At 44.7% G+C, this 20,647-nt stretch overlaps 1 protein-coding gene across 5 annotated transcripts in view; it reads right to left on the minus strand.

The window, feature by feature from the left end:
• Positions 1-20,647, minus strand: part of NCS1 (neuronal calcium sensor 1) — a 58,301-nt gene continuing 37,654 nt past the window's right edge. For 4 of the 5 annotated variants that reach the window (XM_083721492.1, XM_083721495.1, XM_083721494.1 and 1 more), the window contains 6 exons: positions 9,889-10,027; positions 5,495-5,573; positions 5,049-5,137; positions 4,394-4,471; positions 3,320-3,437; positions 1-1,358 (listed from right to left, as the gene is read on the minus strand). In XM_083721492.1, coding sequence (XP_083577618.1) covers positions 3,339-3,437; positions 4,394-4,471; positions 5,049-5,137; positions 5,495-5,573; positions 9,889-10,027 — 484 coding nt within the window. In that variant the 3' untranslated portion in view covers positions 1-1,358; positions 3,320-3,338. Of the gene's footprint in view, positions 1,359-3,319; positions 3,438-4,393; positions 4,472-5,048; positions 5,138-5,494; positions 5,574-9,888; positions 10,028-10,227; positions 10,374-20,647 lie in introns of those variants that run through there. The other variant, XM_083721496.1, reaches the window with a different exon arrangement.

The raw sequence follows: 20,647 nt of genomic DNA on the forward strand, positions 1-20,647 counted from the left end.
TACTATTATCACCATCATCATTATTATTACTTCCTTTCAGAAAGAACTGTGTTTTTGTTGTCATTTTTTTTAAAGCTCCAACAAGATTGGCCACATTAACACTTCTTTAGTTTCATGCAGAGAGAGAGAAAAACTTGGGGTACTGGATTGTTTCATCATTCCTCTTTTACAATGTAGGCAAAATGGCAAAATGAATGCAGGAGGGGGCAGAAAATAAAGAAATACAAAAGAGGTGGGGACACAGCATTCAGAGGGGGTGCTGCAGACATCGCAAGTCCCAGATGCAAGGCCTGCCAAGAGCAAGACGTTTGGGGCCTTTTGGGGTAGGGCGATGGATAGATGGACGAAAGACAACATAATCAGGGGGCACACTGACCCCCTTCTACCCCAGCCAGGCAGCACAGCAGACATATATAAGTTGTGGGGATCTTTCTTTCTTTCTTTGTTTCTTTGTTTCTTCTTTTTGGCTTAGATTTCTTCTGTGAGGGACAACACCCCTGCAGCATGAGGTTTTTTTTTTTGTTTGTTTGTTCTTTTTCTGAGACACGAGACAAAAAATTATACAGCAGCTTTGACACACAAAAAACGGCAAATAAATAGCTACCGCTTGTTCAGAGGTCATTCAAAAGAAGAAAAAGCGTCTCACTTTTCCATCACGCACACACACACAAAATGAGAGCATACAATAACAATGCCACACCCCAAATAATCATCAAAATAATGTGTGTGTGTGTGTGTGTAGCATTGCAATTTGAACCACAAACCCAAATGAGGATGGACATCAATTTCGAATGGATTTTTAACCCCCCCCCCAACACACACACGTGCGACACCCCCAGGATTTTAAAAGCAAAAGCTTAGCTGCGATTAAGCCATCCACTCTGACAGTTCCGGTCCAGTCCAGTGGCGCCCTGACACAAGACGTCTTAATGGGACCCTACATCTCCAGTCTGCATGATTCTTCCCCCCCCCCCATAAGAGATATTTAAAAATGGTGCTCGTTCTTAATCCATTTGAAACAAACAAAACAGAATATTAACATGTGAGAGTATTCTTCATGGCCCCAAGGAAATGGCGCTTATCTTTTCATCATCCTCTTCATCACTCCTTTCTCCTCCTCCGCCCCCACTTTTCTTTTTTTCTTTTTTCTTTTTTTTAAATCGTTGTTAAATGCAGACGCTGGCAAATGGAGATGACGAGCTGGTTTTTGAGCACAAAGTGGTTGGGTTGACGTCACGCTCCAAGCACATCCCTCTCCCACGTTTTTAGCGCGATGAGGGGTTGGCATAAGTCAGGCGAGAGAGTCTGGTCTGAGGTGGGTGTTTGATGGCACTGGAAGGGGGTTCCTTCAGGTGTGTCTGAAAAAAAGGGAGCAGAAAAGCAGTTAAAAGGGGGACAAAATTGTTACAAACATTTTGACTTGATGGACATTCCTATGCTTACAGACTAAGGCAACATTCACACCATACATTTAAAGCACAATATCACTTTAGGCAGCCATGGCTTCTCCCAAAGAATTCTGGGAACTGTAGTTCAGTAAGGGTGTTGAGAGTTCTTGTGAAAACTTACTATTCTCCTCACAGATCTACAATTTCCAGAGTTCCCTGCAAAGAGGGACTTATTCATTATACCACAGTGGGAACCCCTCCCCTTAATGGCTGTCTGTTTTAGGTTTTATTAGTTCTAAATCAGATTTGAAAAGCAATAAGTTGGTCTCTCCAAATGGTCTGTTGATCCTTGGTGGCGTTTGCTGACTCTACTGACACAACAAACTTGCAATAAGGACATCAAAAGCTTGCCAATTATTTGACCTCACAGGCAGAACCCACTCCTGTGGCAGAATTTCCAAACTCCCAGCACTTGCATTCAGGTTGATAAATCTGTTCTCTCATTGCATATCCAACTCAAAGGAGACCTACTGATATTAATGAACATGACTTGCTTAGGTTTCTTAATTACAATGGGTCTCCTCATGAGCAGGCTAACTGGATAAAACCCAATGTATTTTGACAAGCCACTAATCAGTAAATTATTCACAGAATGGAAATCATAGAATCATAGAGTTGGAAGAGACCACAAGGGCCATCGAGTCCAACCCCCTGCCAAGCAGGAAACACCACCAGAGCACTCCTGACATATGGTTGTCAAGCCTCTGCTTAAAGACCTCCAAAGAAGGAGACTCCACCACACTCCTTGGCAGCAAATTCCACTGTCAAACAGCTCTTACTGTCAGGAAGTTCTTCCTAATGTTTAGGTGGAATCTTCTTTCTTGTAGTTTGGATCCATTGCTCCGTGTCCGCTTCTCTGGAGCAGCAGAAAACAACCTTTCTCCCTCCTCTATGTGACATCCTTTTATATATTTGAACATGGCTATCATATCACCCCTTAACCTCCTCTTCTCCAGGCTAAACATGCCCAGCTCCCTTAGCCATTCCTCATAAGGCATCGTTTCCAGGCCTTTGACCATTTTGGTTGCCCTCCTCTGGACACGTTCCAGTTTGTCAGTGTCCTTCTTGAACTGTGGTGCCCAGAACTGGACACAGTTCTTGAAAATTAGACAATGAGTTGAGCAATGCTATCCTCATATTCTACCTGTTCATCAATTAAAATGGAAATTTTATCAAATTCAAGAACCCGAAGAACAGCCTGCTGGATTAGGCCAATGGCTCATCTAGTGCAACACCCTGTTCTCATAATGGCCAACAATATGCCTCTGGGAAATCCTCAGGAGGACCTGAGCACAACAGCACCCTCCCCTCCTGAAGTTTCCAGCAACTGGTAGTCAGAGGAAGCATTACTGCCTCCACCTATGGAGGCAGGGCATGGCCATTGTGGAATTAATTTGTCCCCTCCTCTTTTAAAGCCACACAAGTTGATGGCCTTTACTGCCTCCTGTGTGAGGTCCAAAATTAAATTATGCACTGCATGAAGAAGGACTTTTTAAAATCTGTCCGGAATCTTCCAATGTTCAGCTTTTTGGGATGTCAACGATTTCTAGTGTTATGCAAGAGGGAGAAAAACTTTTCTGTAATCCTTTTCTCCATGCCATGTATAATTTTATAAACTTCTATTATGTCACCTCTTCCTCACCTTTTATCTAATCTAAAAAGTCCCAAGTGCTGCAACCTTTCTTCACAATGGAGTTGCTTCATCCCCTTAATCATTTGGGCTGCCCTTTACTGAACCCCCCTCTTAAAGAAAGCTGAGGATGTATTCCCCATAAATCAGGGAGGGGGCACAGGATCCAGATGTTCCCAAAGCAACCCCCCATCCCCACAGCCCCCCCTCTATATATTTTTTTAAAAATACACCCACTTACCAAAGCATAAGACTGCAAGCTATACGAGTCCGTCATAGAGGGAGAGCGCCTGAACAATGGAAGGGTCAGCCTTGGAGCCCTCCTGGAACTCCTGCAGGGTGAGTTTTCCATCTGAATTCTAGGACAACAGACAACAGTGAGAGATCAGAGAGGATAACCACAACAACTCTGTGAGGTAGGGGCGTGTGTGTGTGACTGGCCCATTATGGCTGAGGGAGGATTTGAGCTCAGGTCTCCCCAGCCTCACATTTTCTACCTAGAGATGCTAGAGACTGAACATAAGCTGTGGCTTTGCTTGCTCTCAGGTTCAATCCTCAACCCAAAATACTGTTTCTGTATGGAGTCAAGCCATTTGGGCCTACCTAGCCCACTACTGTTGATCCTGACTGGCAGCAGCTCTCCAGGACCATCAGGCAGGAAGTCTTAACTGGAGATGATGGGGCCTTCTGCCTTTGAAACAGATGTTCTACATGTATAGAGCCAAAGGCCTCAATCCCTCATAGGAAATCTTCTGGGGACCAGATGATCATGATAGGTGGGACCATATGCAAAAGTGGGTGGAACAACAGGTGTTGTCTTGTATATTTGAACAACCGAAGTCAGAGAATTGCACCTACACACCTCTCTCTACCCAACATGTAGGAAAACAAGAGGCATGATCAGAGTTCAAGGCTACATCCCTGCCAAGCAAAAACACTTCAGGAAGTTCTGAAGTGAAGCAGATAAGGGCAGTGGTCTGAGGAGAGTGCAGAGGGCCACATTTTGCCCCTGGGCCTGAGTTTTCTCTACGCCACTCAGCTACAATTCTTCCTCCTCCTGCAGAGACTGCCCATGCAGATCTCCGGATCCATTTCTGCCCATGGGGGGAGTTTGCTACATGTGGGAATAAGCCTGACAACAGGGTGGTGGAGACAGCCTGCCTTCTCGATCCTCAAAAGGCACCCTCAAATTCATTGAAGCAGGACATGGGGGACATTGGTTGTGATCTCTGGTGTGGGATGGTGGCAGGGAAAACGGGCCTGGCAATTTCTGGATGGTTGCCTCAAGGTGAGACAATGTCTGGATGCATCTTACTTTATCCATCATGGCAAAAATCCGGTCCACCCGCTTCTCTGGGGTGTTTTCCTCTTCAGGGAGCTCCACAGTGTTCCCCTGAAGAGAAGAGAAGAGAAGAGAAGAGAAAGAGAAGAGAAGGTGGGGGGTTCAGTCTCTGCCTCCTGGCCTGGAATGAAATAAATAAACAAGCTTCTCCCAAAGAATTCTGGGAACCTGTAGTTTGTTAAGGGTACTGGAAGTTCTATGGGGACCTGCTTATTCCTCTCATAGAGCTACAATTAATTCCCAGAATATGGACTCCTTGTTAAACTACTCATAACAAACTCCTGTGCCCAGAATTTTAGGGGGGAACCTTTGGCCGTTTACGTTAGTATCATAGTGCTTTAAAGGTATGGTGTGAATTAGGCCTAAGACTACAAAAGCCTTAAGAGGTTTTATTCACCCCAAGGAGTATAATTTGTAGCAGCATGGGGGAAAAACCAACATAAACTTCCAACTTCCCCCATTTACAGAAGCATCCTTGACTGGTCGCCTGGAAATTGTTTGTGAATTACCAAATTTTGCTCCTCCAGGGTGGAGCCTAGCATTTGCCCTTCCCTCCACCTAGTTTCTCTTTCTATAAATAACAGCTGGAGTCTTACTCATATTGCATCCTGCTCTTTCAAACACTCACCACCATCTGGTAAATGGCATCAACGATGTCCAGCATCTCATTCCTAGTGATGTAGCCATCGTTGTCAAGATCATACAGCTTAAAGGCCCCTGAAACCACAAGTAGAAGGTTAGGGAGAGTTATGCTGACCTGAGGCTTAAAAGCCCTAATTAAATGTTAGCCCGGCCCTCATCTAGGCATCATCTGGATGCCTAGATGGTGTGTGTGTCTGCATGCGCATGTGCGTGCTATGTACAGTCCTAGCAGAAGACTTTCATAAGCTGCTATCTGAGAGCAAGAGGGAAAGGGGCAAGATCCTGAGGGTGCCACATGCCAAAAAGGAAGCCTTAGCTCACATTGCAAAGGTCAGTTTTACTCGGGGATGGATTGTGGGAGCTGAGCCCTAATTTAGAGTGCTGAATGCTGATAGGACCAGTTTTAATTTTCAAATCCAGTTGACCACTTACACCGCAGTTTCTCATCCAACGTCCCCCGGGAAGTGACCGACAAGGCTTGGATAAACTCGGAAAACTCAATCCTTCCATCCTGAGAACAACAGAAAAGTGATTTGGTAAGGCTGGAGCCACCTAGGATGGCCCAGGGCAGCGGGGCATCTCCAGGTAGGGCGGAGAGAAGCTCCCTGTCTGAAACCCTGGAGAGCTGCTGCCAGTCAGTGCAGATGTTATTGAGCTTGATGGAACAATAGCCCTGACTCTTATAAGGCTGCTTCCCAAACAAGGTAGTTTGTGATGACTGGGGAAGAGGATGGGATCTCACAGTTGGAAAGGGCACCATGCACTCTCTTGCATTGCAGCACGGGATAGAAGCCTCAATCTATTTCTGCTCCACGTTAATTCCTCACATGCTCTTTCAAAAATCTATCCTGTCCTGTGTCCAATCTATGCTAGTTTTGAAAAAATATGCAAGAAAATTCCTATTTAAATACATATTTCAGGATGCATTTTATCCCCAAACAAGATGTTCCTAAGTGGAGTTTAAATTCTACATACACATTTGTAAATGCATTTTATTTCAAACTGCACTCACAGAATTTTCACATGTTTAAATCTGTTGAGCCGAGAGCTCTGTGTGTAATATTCTGTAGGATATTTCAATCCACATATCTAAGTCCAGGAGCTGCAAAATCCATGCCGGTTCACTTTGGGAGACACAGAAATCAAAATTCCTCAAGCACCTGGAAATACAGCATAGCTGAGCATTGCTACAAACGAGATTCTGTTGGAACTATCAAGGGCAAGCTTTCCCACCTGCCTTGCCCCACTCCATGCCTAGTGGGGGGGGGGGTGTATTTTGTGGAAGTTTTATATTTTGTTGTCAGGCATCATTTCAGTTGTTCTTAGTGTGAGATGTTTGTTTGTCTTACAGACATTTTGTTTAAATTGTGATCTGTTTTGTATGCTCCACACCACAGCTGGGGCACTAATGCTTCTGAATGCCATTTGCTGGAAACTGCAGGAGGGGAGAGTGCCCTTGTTCTCAGATCCTAATTTTGGCTTCCCACTGAGGCATCTGGCTGGCGACTGTGAGAACAAGATGGTGGACTAGATGGGCCACTGGAGGAGGAGGCTTTAGATGGCTACTAGCCACCATGGCTGTGCTCTGCCTCCCTGATCAGAGGCAGTAAACACTTCTTCATCTTTTTAGATCATATATGGCCTTTAATGAGCATTCATTCCAATTTGTTTGCAAGGTTATACAACAGGGAGCATTCTTCCTGATTTGTTTGAAAGGTGTTGACACATCTTCCCATTAGTTAGTCATTCATTCATCCCACTCTTTTCTATGCATTTCTCCATCATTCTGCAATACCAACAGTCACTGGGAGATCCAAAGGTACCTTTGCCATACTGGTTGCTTTTGATGTGTTGGGTGTTATTAACAGCTCAGTCTACCTTAATATTTCCTAAAGGTCACAGCTTCAATAGCTCTTATCTCAGAGGAATGCCGGGAGTACTGGCCAATTAACTTTCAGTTTCCTTAATGACAAAAAGCAGAAAAAGGGGGAAGACACTTCACACCAAGAATTCCCTTGTCCATTTAAGATTTATTTTGAAGCATAAATCAGGCTTTTCACTCTGTCTTAGCCAGATAGGCAAGATATAAATAATAAAATTGTTGTTACTATTATTACTATAACTACCAATTTTCCTTCTATTCTTCTTAATGACAGAAATTTGTTATTCCAAGTTTCTGGACTGTAGATTTTCACCAGCAGACAGATAAGTCTCTCTAGTTTGTGGTTTTTCCTGTCCCAGAAACATTTAAGAAAGAGAAGGTGTGAATATTTCTACCCATGGAGGGTGTTTACATGGTGTTTTGGCAAAATGTCACTCCTTAGCTTGCCAGCTCTTTCTAGCCCCCGTCCAAGCCCACAGGTGCAGACAGCAGAAAGCAGCCTTGATCAAAGCATTCAAGGTACTCTTTGATCACCCTTATCACCAGAGTGATTTAATAGTCGGACTATCTATCTGACTATCATCAATGGCGAGCTAACAGAGAGACAGCCGAACCACCATTCATCTTCCTGGAAGCCCACAATTCTCAGCACTCCTAACAAACTACAGTTTGAAAGGTTCTTGGGGGTGGATGTTATAAATGTATACTGTGGATGCAGCCTAACAGAGGAATACCTTTTCTAAGATGGGACCTTCATAGGTACTTTCCTTAAGTTAAATTATTCAATATATTTCTAGCCCATCCTTCATCAGATTACCCTCATCAAAACAATCCATTCAAACAGTAAACACTTGTAAATATCAGTTGCTGGAAATATCAGTAGGGGAGAGTGCCCTTGTGCTCAGGTCCTGCATTTGGGTTTATCATTGGGGCATCTAGCTGGCTATTGTGAAAACAAGATGCTGGACTAGGTGGGCCATTGGCCTGATTGAGAAGGCTCTTCTTAGGTTCTTAGGCTCATTCTTAGGTTCTTATCTTGAAATGTTGTTGTATTTTATTCTGTATGTTGCTATGAGTCACTTTGAGCATGAAAAAATGGAAAAGTGGCATACATATAAACTGATTCACAGTGATGGTGGTGAGCATAGCCAGGTGCTGGGCTCCTCCAGTTCCCTTCCCACCTAAAAAGTAAAATAATCCACGGTTCTGCAAAGATGTTTACAAGTGTCATGGCCTTTGCTCAAGGTGGGAGGGATGTTCCTCAGTGGGATAAACCTAATTCTCTCGGATCCCTTTCGGAAAGGAAAAGGGGAGCATTAAAATGCCAGAGGAGGAAAGCGGTTGTGGGGAACAACTTAGAAAAGAGCAGGTGTCTGATTAGCATTTAGCTTTACTGCAGCTCTGCTGATTTTGAGATGGTGGAGGTGAGTTTACCAGCTGGCAATGTTTAACCGGATGGATTGTGTAATTCCTGCTACTTTTACTGGATGGGGCAGTTGTCCCAGCAGAGGCTTTCCACAGTTGCATGACATGTCTTGCTTCCATCCCTCCTACTTTGAGTGTTGTAATTATTATTATTATTATTATTATTATTATTATTATTATTATTCTGCCTTTTTTGCAGACTGCTAGTCAAGTTGGGTTACACAAATTAAAACAAGCTCAGATAATTATTATTTGTGGCGGTGGGGGAATGAGACACAGAGGAAAATCAAAACTGACAGATCTACCAGTCCCTAGTCAGGGTTCAAACTAGGAATAAAACTATTTATCCTGCCTAAATAAGGCTACTGAAATGAAAGAAAGCTGATCACACATGGTTTTCTGCTTATGACAGGACTGTGAGCTTAGCTCAGTTGTGTAACTGCGAACAAATCTCTAGACTCAGAATATGCTCAGAGGCACCCTTGTTCTTTCATTTTAATGGCATGTCTTTTGCACCTTGGAGCTGGTATTGGTAGATGATATTATTATTAACTATTAATATTATTTATATTCTGCCTTTTTCCCAGACCAGGACTCAAGGCAGCTTATAGAAATTAAGACAAACTAAGATAAAATACACAAGGCTAAAAACATTAAAAAGATAATCGCGAAAAAGTAATTAATAGAATTAAATTAAATTAATAGAATTAAAAACATATAAAAACAAATCTAGTAAAATACAGATAATAAAAAAGCACAGCACTTTCTGAAAGCCCTTTCCTTAAACAGTCAGTTCCCAGAGGTCTGTTGGAAGAAAATAGACTTTACCTGCGGGTGGAAGTTCAACAAGGGGAGATCCAGTTTTGCTTTAAAGAGGGAGTTTTACTTAATCTCATTTCCTCCCTAATAACAACAGACCAATAAATGGGTAAATAAATAAATTCACCCCTAGGGACTTGAGCAGGCAACAATTTTCAGCCACAATGGAGCAAAGGGATGGATTTTCCTCCCTTTTTAGACCAGCTGTGCTGGAAATTGTTATGGTTTGGAGGTGGGACATTGGCCCAGGGTTTGTCAGGTCAGGAACATCCCAGACCCTGAGATTTCAGGGCCAAAATCTGAAACCAAGGTGTTGTCACAGGGGGCAGTGATGTCATGAGGGTGGGCCCTAGACACGGAGGTTACTTGGGACAGGGAAGCAGAGGAGGACAGACCCTACACTGTAATTTGCAGCCAGCTCCTGCCAGGCTGTAGCTTGCAAGCTGCATGCACAGTCCTCTTAATAATTTTGTTTATTATAATTAAAGGTCCTCTCACCCACCTGGAGATTCAAGCCCTCTGTCTGCCACCTGGAGGCAGCCAGGCCAGTCTGGAGACTTCAGGTGATACCTGGCAACTGTGTGTGGGTGGGTGTACATGCCTTCTAACTGGCAAGCTCCGTTAATGCTTCAGAGGGGAGGATAAGGAAGAATAAGGAAGTGAGGGGGGAGCGAATCACAGCGGAACGCAGTGGACTTACTTTGTTCTCGTCGAAGACGTTGAAGACGAATGTGGCAAACTTGGTTGGGTCCCCAAAGGGGAAGAACTGCTTGTAGATCTTTTGGAACCCAGCAGCATCCAGCTGCCCACTGGGGCAGTCCTTGATGAAGCCTTTGTACCTGCACAAGGAAGAAAGGGGAGGGGGAAACAGCTTAAAGCATATCACCAAGGTGGCCCACAGTATTGACAAGGCGCTACAGATTCTGTTCAAGGTGGCTCTGATGATACAGCCTTGAGCAAGGCAGAAAGCAAGGGACACGGGGTTATATCCAACTTGTTCTTCTCAAGAATATACCCACTGAAATTAATGAGCCAATACCTTTGGCTGGTCTGCTCTGAGTAAGACTGGCACTGGGTGCTGCTACCCATGGGATCCAGCTCCCAGGAAATCTCAGGTTATACCTTTCCAGAGTTTATTTTGCCAGCAGCACTTGGTGGCCATTTTCCTTTCCCAGAATGCCCTTGGCTAATAATAATAATAATAATAATAATAATAATAATAATAATAATAATAATAATAATTTATTATTTATACCCCGCCCATCTGGCTGAGCCTCCCCAGCCACTCTGGGCGGCTTCCATAAAAACCAAAAATACAGTAAAATATCACACGTTAAAAACTTCCCTTAAGATGTCTTCTGAATGTCAGGTAGTTGTTTATCACTTTTGACATCTGCTGGAAGGGCGTTCCACAGGGTGGGCGCCACTACCGAGAAGGCCCTCTGCCTGGTTCCCTGTAGCTTCGCTTCTCGCAATGAGGGAACCACCAGAAGGCCCTCGGCGCTGGACCTCAGCGTCTGGGCAGAATGATGGGGGTGGAGACGCTCCTTCAGGTATACTGGACCGAGGCCGTTTAGGGCTTTAAAGGTCAGCACCAACACTTTGAATTGTGCTCGGAAACATACTGGGAGCCAATGTAGGTCTTTCAAGACCGGTGTTATATGGTCTCGGCGGCCGCTCCCAGTCACCAGTCTAGCTGCCGCATTCTGGATTAGTTGTAGTTTCCGAGTCACCTTCAAAGGTAGCCCCACGTAGAGTGCATTGCAGTAGTCCAAGTGGGAGATAACCAGAGCATGCACCACTCTGGCGAGACAGTCCGCAGGCAGATAGGGTCTCAGCCTACGTACCAGATGGAGCTGGTAAACAGCTGTCCTGGACACAGATTTGACCTGTGCCTCCATGGACAACTGTGAGTCCAAAATGACTCCCAGGCTGCGCACCTGGTCCTTCAGGGGCACAGTTACCCCATTCAGGACCAGGGAATCCTCCACACCTGCCCGCCTCCTGTCCCCCAGAAACAGTACTTCTGTCTTGTCAGGATTCAACCTCAATCTGTTAGCCGCCATCCATCCTCCAACCGCCTCCAGACACTCACACAGGACCTTCACTGCCCTCACTGGTTCTGATTTAAAAGAGAGGTAGAGGTGGCTTGAGGGCATTCCTGGAGGGCGGGGAATGGCAGCCAGCAGAAGGGTCACTTTTCTCCTCCCCCACACCCCATGGCATGGAATAACACAACATCCAGGAAATACTGGGGAATGAAAATGTCTCCCTTGCCTAACATAAATGCATTAGAAGAGCCGAGCCTGTTGGATCAGTTAAGAAACCGAGAGTGAAGGCAGCATAACAGCTCAAAAGATTGAGCTAAAATCAGCCATGAGTTCATTTCTTGCCTCTGCCATGAGTTGACTAGCTTGGTCTTAATCAAGTCCCTCCCTTAGTCTTACCCCCAATGTAGAGGAGAAGAAGATAAGAAGACCCCTGAAGCAGGATCATGACAATGGGACTGCACCTACTTAATGTTAGTATTTGTAATGTAATTTCATTGGGGATGTATTTCACAAAGAACAGATGATATTGGGGAAAGGATGTGGCAGTAGGCAATTGGCAGCTGAGAATTGGTAGTTGGCAATTGGCAGTTGAGAATAGGTAGTTGGCAGTTGGTTGGTTATTTCTGTTAGTTCTATATTGACTGTGAAAGTGAGAGGTGTGGGGACTTCATGCAGATGCTGTCTGGAGGAGTTTGGAAATAATACTTGTTGTTCAAATGTTACCAACCTGACAAGTAAAAAGATTTATACTCAACTATTTGTGTAAAAGTGGGTGGTTGGGTGTATCACACTGGCATCCTGTTCTCACAGTAGCCAACAAGATGCCCCAGTGAAGAAGAAGAGTTTGAATTTGATATCCCGCTTTATCACTATCCTAAGGAGTCACAAAGCGGCTAACATTCTCCTTTCCCTTCCTCCCCCACAACAAACACTCTATGAGGTGAGTGGGGCTGAGAGACTTCAGAGAAGTGTGACTAGTCCAAGGTCACGCAGCAGCTGCATGTGGAGGAGCAGGGACGCAAACCCGGTTCACCAGATTACGAGTCCACCACTCTTGTAAACAGGACCTAAGCACAGGAGCCCTCTCCCCTCCTGTGGCTTCCAGCAAGTGGTGCAGAAACATTGCTGCCTCCAACCATGGAGGAAGAGTTCAGCCATTGTGGCTAATAGCCATGGATATCCCTCTCTTCCATAAATTTGTCTGATCTTTTAAAGCCATCTAGCTAGGTTGGTGGCCATCACTGCTTCCCATGTTCCAGCTGGCCAAGCTGGCCTGATCCAGCAATGTGGTCTCATTTTGCACCCCCTTCATTCCACTGTGCTGCAGACAATGGCCCATCTAGTCCAGCATCCAGATCTCACAGGGGCTAACCAGATAGCCCAACGGGAAACTCATAAGCAGGATCAGAGCACAGTTCCCTCCTGTGGTTTCCCACATCCAAAGGGAGGCAAAACACAGTGGAAATCCATCTTACTCCCTTGAGTCTGTGGTGGGAGCAACAGGAACAAATGGCCAAAATATTTACTAACCAGCACCCTGTTCCCCCAGCTGTTATTTCTGACTTAGGTAACACAGCAGCAGGAGTTATAATAATATTTACAGGAAAAGGGACCTTGATGGATGCGGCAGCTGTCACTGTGGGATTCTGGATTACCTTTCCTATGCAGGCATGAGGCTTATGGGTAGGCTGGCTTGATCAAAGCATGCCATTAGAAGGTTGAGGGTTTGTTTGTTTTTTAAATAGGTAGCTCTTCTCCATATAAGCCCACTTGCAGGGGGGAAAAGACTGGCTGGCACACCTCTCCTCTGACTGGCACGAGAAGGCGCCTGATCCTCCCTACATGATTACAGGAGGTTTGGAATCCCAGGGATGATTTCACTATTCCCCTATACAGTCATACCTCATATTACGTTTGCTTCAGGTTGAGCGTTTTCAGGTTGCGTCCCACAGCAACCCGGAAGTACCGGAAAGGGTTACTTCCGGGTTTCGCCGCTTGCGCATGTGCAAAATGATGTCACGTGCATGCGCAAAAGTGGCGAATCGTGACCCGCAGATGCGGGTTGCGTTCTGCTCATGTTATGAACCAGCCTCCGGAACGGATCCCGTTCACATTCATATCATGATTCGGTGACATGACAGAAGTTTATAAAGTTATGCCTGGTGTGAAGAAAGTGGGTAGCGAAAAGTTTTTTCTCTCTCTCATAATACAAGAACTCACGGGCATTCAATGAAGCTGAATGTTGGAGGCTTCAGAGTGGATGAAAGAAAGGACATATTCATGCAGTGCAAGTGTACACTATGGAACTCGCTGCCACTTGAGGCAGTGATGGCCACTACCTTGGATGACTTTAAAGAGGACTGGACAAATTCACGGAGGAGAGGGCTATCAATGGCTTCAAGCCATGATGGCTGTGCTCTGCCTCCACGGTTGGAGGGAGCAACGCTTCTGAATATCAGTTGCTGGGAATTACAAGTGGCGAGCGTTCCTATTGCACTCAAGTCCAGCCTTCAGGCTTTGCACAGGCATCTGGTTTAATCACTTTGAGAACAGAATGCTAGACTAGATGGGCCAATGGGAGCAGCCTTCCAAGGTTTCAGGCAGGGGACATTCCCAGCCTTACGTGGAGATGCTGGGAATTGAATCCTCTTTTAAGACCATTCAAGCTGGTGTCAATCGCTGCCTACTACACATCAAAAGGCAAAAGAAAAGAAAAGGTCTCTGACCCAAGGAACAAGCTATCTAGATTTCATCAGTGGGAAGACCAGGGAGACAATGCAGGGTGCTCTGCCCACCTGCCAAGATGGCCCATGGGGAAGGTCCCCCCCCCCCCCCGTGTGTGGGAGGTCTCTTTCTCAAAAGACACCTTAAGATACAACAAAGGGCTAAAGCAAAGAGTGAATCCATATCCCTTTTCTCATAGACACTGTAAGATGAGGAGACCATTCAACCCCGGCCCCCAAAACTCTGCTCTAAAAGAGCAATCCAAGATAAGCCACAGGAAGTCCTTGCGTTTGGGGCACCCAGGGGAATCTGGGCTGATCAGGTCAGAGATCAGGTGTTTTCCGTGAAACCAATCCCTCTGACACACCTCAGACACACAAAAGGAACAGCTGATGATACATTTGCAAGGGCTGCCTTCTGCTGGTGAAGGCAAAGTGAGGGTGACCTGGTTTCAGACCCTGCTCTCCACTTTAATCTATTCCCTGAAATTATCTCAACAGCAAAACCTCATCATCTTCCACCTCCAAGAGCATTTAGCCAGATTTTCAGCAAACAGAGGCCAGCACCACCTACATCCCCCCTTTTTTTGGATACATATATTTTTATTGAATTTGAATATTACATCACAAAATTAAAAAGGAAATTTTTTGATCGTTTTCAGCACAGCTGATCCAGGAGGTGGTACAGTCCTAATATTGACAGAATGGACTGCACCACCACAGATGGTAGGTGGGGAGAAATATCATTTTCAAATATTTATCCATGCTGATTAACATTTAGAAAAGGCATCGCCCCACAAATAGAAAAAGCGCTAGCTAGAATCCTATCTTGCTCTGCTACTTTTCTTCTGGCAGGGAGCTTGCTTACTTATTCATTTATTTATTTCTTGCATGTATTTCCCTTCTTTTTCTCCATGGATGTTAAGGTGGCTTACATGGTTCTGCCCAGTGTTGATCATTCTAAGAAAAGGTATTCCCCTCTCAAAGGACGGGTGAATACAAGAAACGGAAAAAAAATCTATTTGGGAAAGGCATTACTCCATGAGAGAGAAATGCCCCTTCTGAGATCAAGGCTAAGGAACCACATTCAAATATTGTTGGACTCCAACTCTCATCCACCACCAGCCAACATGTCCAAAAGACAAGGATGTGAGTAGTCCAGCAACATCTAGATGGCCACAGGTCTCCCAAGTCTGCCTGAGGTACCAGCATAAAGTTCGCATGGTTGTGCTACTCAGTGTGGTTAACAAACCCACTTCAAACAATGGTTTCCCATTTCGGTTCAACCATTCAGATGCACCACTGACACTGCAGCTATGCTCTACATTGCATCTACAGAGCACTGCACCATCGGAGTCCTCCTTCAGTTCACAATCTCCTAAAACAGGTCACACTATCAAACTACCTCACAAGGTGAGAGAAGGCCCAAGAGAAAGCTCTTTTCTACTTGATTTAATTTAACACATTGCCTATAAGAGAATGTCAGATTCTTTCCCACACACTCCCTTTTTCAGTTGCATGAAACAAAATTGAGGTGGGGATTACTCCCTCTCTGGATACCATGGGCATAGCCAAGGGGGGGGGGGCATAGCAAACTGAGGTTCTGATCCCTCAACAAAAGACCTGCCCCCTCAACAAAAGGCCTCCCCCTCTAACAAAAATCTTGGCTACTCCCATGCTGGATGCTGTTTAGTTTAACACTAGTTGAATTCCCCACTTTTACAGCCTGTTCTGATGGGGAATTAATCCTCCCTTCCCCAAACCAAGCTGTGCGGGAACCATCTCCTTCCCACGTGCCAAGATAAAATGGGAATAAACAAGGAACAGGAAGGGGGGGAAAACACAGAGAGAAATAGCAGATGGGGGCGGAGAAGTGGGGAGGGGGTGAGATTACGGGAGCATTATGCAACAGGGCCACCCGAATCTGTCAAGTATCAAACTGAGTGGCAAGGGAAGGGGGGGCTGTGTGTGCTAAGATGAAACTGATCAGGAAATATGACAGGCAAAGAGGCAGCATCTTCTTTCCCTCATTGCTGTCCATGACACAGCAGGAATCAGAAATGGGGCGGTGATGCATTTGAGGGCTGTTGGAACAAAAGAAAAATGGGGAGGGTGGCCACCTTTGTGGGAGTTTGCAGAGGGGATAGCACTAAATCAGAAACACAGGAAGATGCCTTAGAATCACAGAACTGTAGAATTGGAAGAGATCCCGAGGGCCCACCCACTGCAGTGCAGGAATATGCTGCTGTCCTATAAGGTGATCAAACCTGAAACCTTGGCATTATCAGCACCACACTCTAACCAACTGACCAAAGAACATTAAGATGATCCCACCTAGTCCAGCATCCTGTTCTCACAGTGGCCACCCACATGCCTGCTGGAAACCCACAAATAGGACCTGAGCACAAGTGCACCATCCCCTCTTGCCATTTTCAGGAACTGGAGGAGGAGATGGTTATTGATAGCTACTAGCCACAATGGCTATGCTCTGCCTCCATGGTCAGAGCCAGAGCATAGCCAACGTAGCTAGCAGCCATCAATAGTCCTCTCCTCCTGCATGAATTTGTCAAATTATCTGTTAAAGCCATTGAAGTTGGTGGCCATCACTGCCTTCTGTGGGGGGGAGTTCCACAGTGTAACAATGAAGTTAATCATTATTGTTCACTTTTTATTATTATTATCAGTAGTAGTAGTAGTAGTAGTAAAATCCTGCCTTTCTCTAGAGACGGGATTCAAGGCAGCATCCAATATTTAAAAAACAACCTTCTATAATGCAAAGTAATAAAAAGAAACTAGTTAATAACAATAGCTAAAATACATGCAAACACATTTAGCGCCAGCCTTTCAAATCCAGTGATCAGCATCACCTGCACCTTAGTTGGTCTCAACAGGAAGGTCTTAGCCTGCAGGCAGAAGGAAAGCAAAGAGGGAGCCAGTCCAACATCTCTTGGGAGAAAATCCCACAATATGGGAGCCACCACAGAAAAGTCTCTCTCTTTCTCTTGTGTCACCATAAACCATGCTTCTGATGGGAACAAGAGAAGGTGCTCACCCGAGGATCTGAGTACATTGGGTGGGTTTGTAGAAGGAGATACAATCTTTCAGGTAAGCCTGGGCCCAAGCCATATCAATCATCTGCTGAGCATGAGTGAAGCACAAAAGCTCCAAATCGAAGAGCTCTCCTGCCCCCATACAAGTTCACCTCCCATCCGCCAAACCATTCCCTGGAAGTAAACTGAGAAAGGAATAGAACGGAACATCCATGCCCAGCCATTTAACGCTTAGCCAGCTGATTAACTATAGGGGGCGGGAGAGTTGTGGGCGGAATTTTTCATTTCATTTCAGGCGGATGCTGTTCCCCTTCCCAGGAAGAACGAACTAAGTGTTTATTCTTCTGTGACTAACAGTGCAATTTGTTGTTCAATCTGGAACAAGCCAGGCCTGCTAGCTGGCCACACTCAACTGCAAATAAGTGAGCATGTTTGCATCAGCAGAGGGAATGCGCAGAAATGTTTCTGCGATGTGCTATGTGCTAAGAAAGGAATCTCTGTACAGACTAAGGGTGCCTCTTCTCTCAATTTCCTGGAGCAGTTATTGGTAAGAGTGTGCAGTGATTGCCATCCATATGAATGGCTTTAAAAGAGGATTAGATCAATTCATGGAAGAGAATATCAAACGCTACTAGCCACAATAGTGATGTTCTTTCTCCCACCATTGGAAGCAGCATGTCTCTGAATACCCGTTTCTGGGAATCTGTGCACCCAGGTCCTACAAGTGGGGCATCTGATTGGCCACTGTGAGCTGTGTGGACCCCAATGGACTGATTTAGTAGAAGGAAGAATAGAAGGAAGGGTCATTGCACCTTTTGATCATGCCTAGTAGTTATTGATAGCCTCATCCTCCATTTTTTGCCTAAATGCTTTTCAAAGCTGCCCAAGTTAGTGGCCATTCCCAGTCCAGTAGGAACAAATGTCCATCATTTTAATTATGCCCTATGAGTGAATGTGCTATTAGGTCTGTCCTGGATCATTGACCATGTTCTCCCTCCACAGCCTGATGCAGTAATGCTTTTGAATACCATTACTGGAAACTGCTCGAGGGGAGAATGCTCTTGTGCTCAGGCTCTGCTTAAAGGTCTCCCATTGAGGCATCTGGTTGACCACTGTGAAAACAGGATTCTGAACTAGATGGGCCTTTGCTCTGATCCCACAGGGATCTTCTTAGCCATGGTAGCTAAGTTTCTCTGTCTATCTCTGCATACCAGTTGTTGGGGAGCAACAACTATTGTGCTCGGGTCCTGCTTGTGGACTTCCTATTGCAGCATCTCGCTGGCCAATGTGAGAACAGGAGGCTGGACTAGATTGCCATCAGCCTGATCCAGCAGGCTCTTCTTTTGTCCTACCTCCACTGTTGGAGACAGTATACCCCTGAAAACCAGTTAACATACATCACAAGGTACTGTTTGTGGGCTTCCCACCAGGGCATCTGGTTGGCCACTGTGGGAACAGGAAGTGGCACTGGTTTGATCCAGTAGGGCTCTTCTTAGTTGCAGTTGCCATTTTCATGCATGTTCACCCAGTTTGGAGAGGTTCCTTTGGAGCTCTCTGCAATCATCTCCTTCTATCCTTATGGTGCTGAATAATTTGATGTCTTCTGTAAACTTGGTAAAGCTATAGCTCTGTCAGTGTTTTCAAATTCTGATATTTTGGTGTGGGTGTCAATTTATAGAATTGTTGCTGTTTTATTAATTTAAAACATGTTTTACCCTGCTATTCAGCAGGAACGTCTCCCCAGGCAGCTTAGAAGTAAAAAGTCTCTATGTATTTGTGTAGATAGATAGATAGAAAGATAGATATGATAAAGATAGAGAAAGAGATAGGGGTGTGGGTGTGGGTGGGTGTGGGTGGGTGTGTGCTTACCCTGTTAGCTATCTAAAAGACATCACAGAAAAGAAAAAAGGAGGGGGAGAAGCAAACTCAGGCAGCAGCTCTTAAGTTAATGAAAATTCCTATAGAGATTGGCTGTGATGGAAACAGATTGAGGGTTTCCAGGGTTTCAGGCAAGGGATGTTCCCAGCCCTACCTGGAAATGCCTGGAATTGAATATTCTGCTCTTAACCTGCATTTGCGTTCCAGGCTGTAAACAGTGGAGCCTGTCTTGCCCTGATAACAGCTGGACGCCTTCCAAAAAAAAACTAGAGAGGTTTGGGGAAGGAGCCAGCCTTTCTAGACTGTATGTATGCCCTGGAGGAAAGGCACCATTGATTGCACAGCACAGCTATTTTTATTATTTTTTTAAGCGTTATCTATAAGATGAAAATATAATGAGAAGGTTTTGCAAATCAGATACATGCAGGGTTTAATTCAAGCAGGGTGGGGGAGAATGGGAGCTTGTGCAATCCTAGCAAAGAAAAGAGAGCCTCTGAGGGAGCGCAGAGCATTTTCCCACCATAAATGTAGCACATAGCAGCCCTTGTTTCTTGAGCTACATCACGTTTCTCACTGTAAATGGAATTTCTGCACCCTAACTTCTGCCAAAAGACTGATATTGATTTACTGGAAAGATAAAACCATGGCCCGCTTTAAACAACTGATAGAAGATATGACAACACTCGCAATATACGAACAGATTGCATTTAGATGTAGACTGTGCATGAATAAAAAAAATGATATTTGTAATGCAGTTGTAAAAATGCACATGTAAAAACTGTAATACATTGTTAGTAATTTTTCATTAGTTTGAATAACTATATTGCTTACATAATTATATATATATATCACAAATTCATTTTTTTTGCTTTTTCTTTAATTTTTGTTTTTGTTTTCTTCTTTTCCTTCTATTCTATTCTATTCTATTCTATTCTATTCTATTCTATTCTATTCTATTCTATTCTCTAACTGAAAGTTTTCAATAAATAATAATAATAATAATAGCCTCTCACTGCATTTGGTTTCTGACTATACATTAGGCAGAACTGTCAGATAGTGAGAGCTGTTTGACAGAAGGTAATAGAATCTCCTTTATTGGAAGTTTTTAAACAAATGTTGGAAAGGCATCTGTCAGGAAATCTTTAGGTGAAATTTCTGCATTGTAGGGGGGTGGACTTGATGACCTTTGGGAACATTTCCAGCTCTCCAGTTCTATGGTTCTTTACAACTAACACAGCGGGAGTCAGAGGCAAAATAATTGGAGCAATAAATGGAAAATAATTACCTTTGTATAGTTGGCTAATTGTTGTTGTTGTTGTTGTTGTTTTCTCTCTCTCTCTCTCTCTCTCTCTCTCACACACACACACACACACAAAAAAAAAAAAAACCAGTGTCTATAATATTCCCCCAGGCAAGCAAGAAGCACTATCAGAGTTCAATGACACATTCCAGCCAGGCAAAAGCACTCAGGGTGCAAAGCTGAGTCAATGAGGGGTGTGGCTAGAAAGTGGGTGTGGCCTGAGAAGAAGGGGGAATGGCTTAGGGAGAGTTCCAAGGGCCAGAGAGAGGGGTCTGGAGGACCGCATTTGGCCCCCAAGCTTTAAGTTCCTCACCCCTGCTTTGTTCCTCTGCCCAGTCAAGATTTCATTCCTCCCAAATTATCAGGCCTACAGATGCTACATTCCATTCCAGAAATTGCATCCCACAAATGAGACAAGAAATTATAGAGACCATCAGGCAAGCATATAACATGCACA

This window comes from Podarcis gaigeae, assembly GCF_964106915.1.
Source record: "Podarcis gaigeae genome assembly, chromosome: Z".
NCBI classification, from domain to species: Eukaryota; Metazoa; Chordata; class Lepidosauria; order Squamata; family Lacertidae; genus Podarcis; species Podarcis gaigeae.